Source organism: Cupressus sempervirens, chromosome 2 (assembly GCF_028749045.1).
Source record: "Cupressus sempervirens isolate cs-2001-9-10 chromosome 2, ASM2874904v1, whole genome shotgun sequence".
Classification (NCBI taxonomy): domain Eukaryota; kingdom Viridiplantae; phylum Streptophyta; class Pinopsida; order Cupressales; family Cupressaceae; genus Cupressus; species Cupressus sempervirens.
The window spans coordinates 19,529,568-19,535,567 of NC_143119.1; the positions used below are offsets into that span (position 1 = coordinate 19,529,568).

Sequence of the window (6,000 nt, forward strand, 5' to 3'; positions counted from 1 at the left end):
GGGAGGGAGGGAGAGAGAGAGAGAGAGAGAGAGAGAGAGAGAGAGAGAGAGAGAGAGAGAGAGAGAGAGAGAGAGAGAGGATGAAAATTAGAACAAAATGTTAGAGATTATATCAAATTTTAATATAAGGTTAAAATTTATAAATTTACGAAAATATTAAATTAATGAAGTTAAACATATAAAATTAAAATTAAAAGAATGTTCTAAAGTAATTTAAAATTGGTTATGAGAAAGTATTATAAAGTTAGCTTTTAAATAAAGTTTAAGTTTACAAATAAAATCTAGCTTTATAAATTAATTCAAAATATATGCATATAGTCGAATCTCAAAAGGGATGTATGGGTGTGGGTGTAGGTGTGCACATATGCGTGGGGTGGGGGGGAGTGGGGAGGGTCTACATGGTCTACATTATGAGGAGGGGGTGGAGGGGGAGAGAGTGTCTAGAGAAGGACATGTGGGTAAATTATAGAAGGGGACATGTATGAGAGAGTGTGACAAGGGGATGAGGGTGAAGCATGAATTAAACACTATGAGAGAGAGTGAGAGATAAAGATACAAGAGACAAAGAGGGCAGGTAGTAGGGGACATGATAGAGGCTATGGGGTGGCATGAGAAACACAAGGTAGACATGTAGAAAGAATTTGTGAGATAAAGACATATGAATAGGCGACATAAGAGTGAGATAAGAGGAAATATGGTGAGAGACATGTGCAAGAGAGATTGTGAAAGATAAATGAGTATGAGATATGGGCTAGATATAAAGGGTAAATAGGGGGAAGTGATTAAGAGAGGAGGAAAATGAGAGACTTAAAGAGATTAAGGAGGTAGGGAGGCAGTGAGATGGTGTAGAGATAAATGGTAAGAAATGAGAGGATATGGTAACTAGGGGTGGAAATAGGACAAAGGGAGAAATGTAGGAAGGTATGAGGTAGAAAGAGACAATGTCGAAGGGCAGAGAGATTAGGTACAAAGAAAGAGAATAATTAGGGCATCAAATGGATAAAAATGGTGATGGGGGAGGAATTTGGGAGGGAGAGAGCGGGGGAGGGGAGAGAGAGAGAGAGATTTGGTAATTAGGGGATGGATGAAAATTAGAACAAAATATTAGATATTATATCAAATTTTGAAATAAGGTTGAAATTTATAAATTTGGGAAAATATTAAATTAATGAAGTTAAACATATAAAGTTAAAATTAAAAGAATGTTCTAAAGTAATGCTAAATTTGTTATGAGAAAGTGTTATAAAGTTATCTTTAAAAGAAAGTTTAAGTTCACAAATAAAATCAAGCTTTATAAATTAATTCAAAATATATAAATATAGTTGAATTTCAAAAGGGATTTGTAGGTGTGGGTGTGTGTGTTGTGTGGGTGTGGGTGTGGGTGTGTGTGTGTGTGTGTGTGTGTGTGTGTGAGAGAGAGAGAGAGAGAGAGAGAGAGTTGGGGGGGGGGGGGGGGGGGCGCAAGGGATAGGGGAGTGGAGAGGGTCTACATTGTGAGGAGGGGGTGGAGTGTGTAGAGAAGGAAGGGTGAGCAAATTATAGAAGGGGACATGTGAGAGAGAGTGTGAGAAGGGGATGAGGGTGAGGCATGAAGTAAACACTATGAGAGAGAGTGAGAGATAAAGATACATGACACAAAGAGAGAAGGTAGTAGGGGACATGATACAGGTTGTGGGGGACATGAGAGACACAAGGTATATATATTGAGAGAATTTGAGAGATAAAGATATATGAGGAGGGGACATGAGAGTGAGCTAAGAGGATATATTGTGAGAGATATGTGCAAGAGAGATTGTGAGAGATAAAGATACATGAGTGAGATATATGGGGTAGATATACAGGGTAAAAGAGGGAAGAGATTGTGAGAGGAGGGAGAGGAGACTTAAAGAGATTAAGGAGGCAAGGAAGCAGAGAGATGATGTAAAGATAAATGGTAATAAAGGAGAGGATATGGTAACTAGGGGTGGAAATAGGACAAAGGGACAAGTGTAGGAAGGTATGCGATAGAAAGAGACAATGTTAAAGGGGAGAGAGATTAGGTAGAGAGAAAGAAAATAATTAGGGAATTGAATGGATGGAAATGGTGATGAGGTGAGGAATTTGGGAAGGAGAGAGAGGGAGAGAGAGAGGGAGAGGGAGAGGGAGAAGGAGAGGGAGAGGGGGAGAGAGATGTGGTAATTAGGGAATGGATGACAATTAGGGTCCAAAAGAGATGGAGATACGATGAGAGAGAGAGAGAGAGAGAGAGAGAGAGAGAGAGAGAGATGGGCTAGGGCTATATGGTAATCAAGAGGAATAGATGGTGAGAGGGGGAAGGATATAAGAGAAAGAGGGAATAAGAGAGGGAATAGGGGAGAGATGGGGTAAATATAATAATTAGGAAATATGATCTATAGATGGACATGGTAATGAAGGAAGAGAGGATAATAGTGATAAGTGGGTGGAGGTGGGTGGGGGGGTTAAATAGGAGAAGATTTGTTGAGAGAAGGGTGGGGAGAGAGGGAAAGAGAGTAATTATGGGGAGAGGTATATGTATTATATGTTTGGAAAAGAGAGATGTGTGAGAGAGAGTAAGAGACATGATGTAAAGATATATAAGGTATTTAGGGGGAAGCAATTCCTAGAGGGGTAGGGAGATGGAAGAAAAATAGAAGGGGGAGTGGGGAGAGATAGAGGTTAATATAGAAAGAGGATAATTTAGGGGGGGGGGGGGGGGGGGGGGAGAGACGAGAGAGAGAGAGAGAGAGAGAGAGACATGAGAGAGTTTTTTAGACTTTAATTTAATGAACAATACACAAACCATGTATTATAAAAGTTGAAGCCTTAATAACTCTCTAACTCTTGATTTTCTTAAAGAAGTCCCACTATGACCTTTTCTCTATTGCAAATAATAATCTAGCTTTAAGGATAAAACTTAAGCTAACACTAATGCAAATGAAAACTCTAATGTGTGCTAGAAACTGAGAAAAGGGGGGGAGAGGGAGAAAGAGAGAGATGAGGTAAAGAGAGATATTAATTAGGGAATCAAATGGATGGGGATGATGATGGGCGTGAAGAGAAAGAGAGAGTAATTAGCATGCAAGACATATGAGAGAGATAAAGAGAGAGAAGAGGGAGAGGGTGATAGATATGGGCTGAGATATATTGTAATTAGGGGGAAAAGATGGTGAGAGGATTATGATTTTGGAAGAAAGGAGAGAGAGAGAGAGAGAGAGAGAGAGAGAGAGAGAGAGAGAGAGAGAGAGTGGAGAGATGTAATAATTAGAGCATGGAATAGATGGACATAAAGAGAGAGAAGTCTAATGAAGTCGAGAGAGATAATAATTAGGACATGAGAGATAGAGAGAGAGAGAGAGAGAGAGAGAGAGAGAGAGAGAGTCCCCAATATGACTTCCCTATATATTATAGAATAAATGAGCTCCAATACATCATTTTCTCTATTTCAAATTATAATCTACTTTATTCAGCATGAAACTTATGCTAATGCTAATGAAAACCAAAACTCTAATTTCAATACTAAATTTAATTATAATTACTTCCTTAAAAATTATATTTTTAAGATCACATTTATTATTAGGTCACACAATTTTTTTATTTTCAAAGGGAAACTTTTGTATTATACATATTTTTTAGGTGAACATATAAAATATATATAGTTTTAGTAATTATATTTTACTTTTGTATATTAACTATAATAATGTCTTTATTTTGCATTGAGTGCTACTAGCTTATATATATTATATATATATATAATAAGCCGAGAGATATCCTTCTCGAGGCGCCTATTTTCATAATCTCACTCAATGCAATAGGTGCCTCAAAAAGATATCTCTCGACTTATTATATATATATATATATAAGCTAGTCATACATTTGTGAAAGCAAAAGAAATCATCTTTCACCATCAATTGTACTGTTATAACAATGAAACAAAATATTTAAAGCCACGTTACGAGTATAACAACTGAAAATAAATATTTTAATATTCAATAATAATATTTTATTTCTTACTATTTTAGTTACTTTTAATTATTTTAAAATTTAACACTCCATATTATTATTTTTATTTATAAAATGGAGGCGTGGGTTCGGTTGTCGGCTTCAAACCATTTGAATTCTTTATTTAAGAACTATGGTGGTGGTGATTGTATATACTAGTTTCTGGTAACGATGACTTTCCCTATGGGATCGCTGATTTTTTCTTGATGGGGGATAAGATTACTAAATTTGGTTATAGGGGTTGAACAATGTTTATTTAATTTTACGCAAGAGAGCACAGAAACAGGGCACTCTTGCTTTGAGAAAGGTCATGGGATCGATGTGGTATAGAACTGTTGTTTTTGATATACCAACAAAATATGGGGATGGTGATTTCATATTTCTTGACAAAGACTCGGCCATAGAGCTCCTAAGGCCATTGGAAGAGGCCAAGAAATCATATACTAGGATAAGTTTTTGCAACCATAGTTTTGGAGTGGAGGCAGCCCGTGTTGCCAAAAGAGCCCTGTTGAAAGTTCAGGAAACTTCAAGAGATGTGGAATTTGTACATTTCGTCTTTGGAAAATCTGAGGATGAGGCACTTGAGGTTATGCAAGAATTTTCATCTTCTCTAGAAGGGAGCATGCTGAGATCCTTGATTCTTGATTTAGGGGAAATGGGAGAGAAGGGCGTCGAAGCTTTTATGCAACTGTTGAAATCTTAGAAAGCGCTGGAAAACCTAAAGTCAAAATGAGTAGCAACATTTCAGTAGAAGCCACTAGAGCAATTTTTGAGCTTCTTCCCTCTATTGAAAGGATCGATGATTTGTATTTTATTTACTACTGAAAAGAAAACGATTCAGCAGAGACCTTTTTGAGCTTGTTAAAAAATGCATTGCTCTGGATATCCATTTCTCAGAAAATAGCAAATGGGTTGCTCTGGAGGATAACGAGTTCTCACTAAACAACAACCTTGGCATGTGGGATGGTGCAGATGTCGTACTATCTTTCAGAGAAGGCAGCAGTTTAGCAATGTTCGATATAGAATCTAACAGGTGTGGACTTGCACTGAGACCAGTCATCTCTGGATATCTATGTCTCATAGAATTTAACATAATGAATATTAAATTTTAGGATGAAGGGATGATTTCTATTGCCCGTAGCCTCAAGAATACAACTCCATATTTAAGAGTTCTTATTGTTGGAGGAAATTGTATCACTCCAAAAGCAGCTCCAGCTTTAGCAGAATGCCTTGCTGCAAAGAACCTGCTGACCATGTTTTCTGCAGAAGAGAATAAACTGGAGGATGAAGGATCATTTGTAATATGCAAAGCCATTTCAGAAGGTCATGAGCAGCTAGAAGCACTTGATTTGAGTGTAAATGGTATGACTGGAATTGGGGCTAAGGTAGCTAAAGAAGCTGTTGCAAAAAAGTCCAATTTCAATTGTCTTTGATGAAGGTATGCTCTGATACCACTTGATGAAGGCCTACACCACCCTTACCAACTCATAACCAAGAATGCAACAATATGAAGAAAAAGAGAGATAAAATGCTTCCCAAGAAATTTTATTAAAACTTGAAAATTCTTAGCAATTAGAATAACATTTCTGCAAGATCTTTCAAGATCCAATCCAAACCCAAGCTAGTCTAGATCCACACTCTAGTAGAAACCTCTGAGATCTCAACTTGTGCTCACAAGGTACCAAGCCACCTCCTTGTTTCTAAGCTGTAGTCATTAGCTCTTCTCACAAACTCTATCTAAGATCCAAGTGTAAATTGCGCCACATTCGGCGCTCTATCCATAGACTCAGGAAAACTCACCCTTCACTTCCTTCTTCTCTTTCACACCTTGAAGCCTTCACACCTTCCAACTTTCACCTTTCCAAGCTTGACCTTCCAAAGCTTTACGTTCCACAACTTCTACTTCTCGAGCTTTCACACCTTGAAGCTTTCACGTTCCAAAGCTTCTACTTCTAGCTTGATTAGAAATGCTCATATGCCTTACTTAAATAGGCACTTACC

At 37.6% G+C, this 6,000-nt stretch overlaps 1 protein-coding gene across 1 annotated transcript in view; it reads left to right on the plus strand.

Annotated features, from left to right (window-relative positions):
- The window catches only part of LOC149570875 (RAN GTPase-activating protein 2-like), a 50,279-nt gene extending 44,847 nt beyond the window's left edge, over positions 1-5,432 (plus strand). Inside the window, exons 2-4 of the mRNA XM_089815651.1 lie at positions 4,238-4,689; positions 4,844-5,032; positions 5,141-5,432. Coding sequence (XP_089671777.1) covers positions 4,238-4,689; positions 4,844-5,032; positions 5,141-5,432 — 933 coding nt within the window. The remainder of the gene's footprint in view (positions 1-4,237; positions 4,690-4,843; positions 5,033-5,140) is intronic.
- The last annotated feature ends 568 nt before the right edge of the window (positions 5,433-6,000 follow it).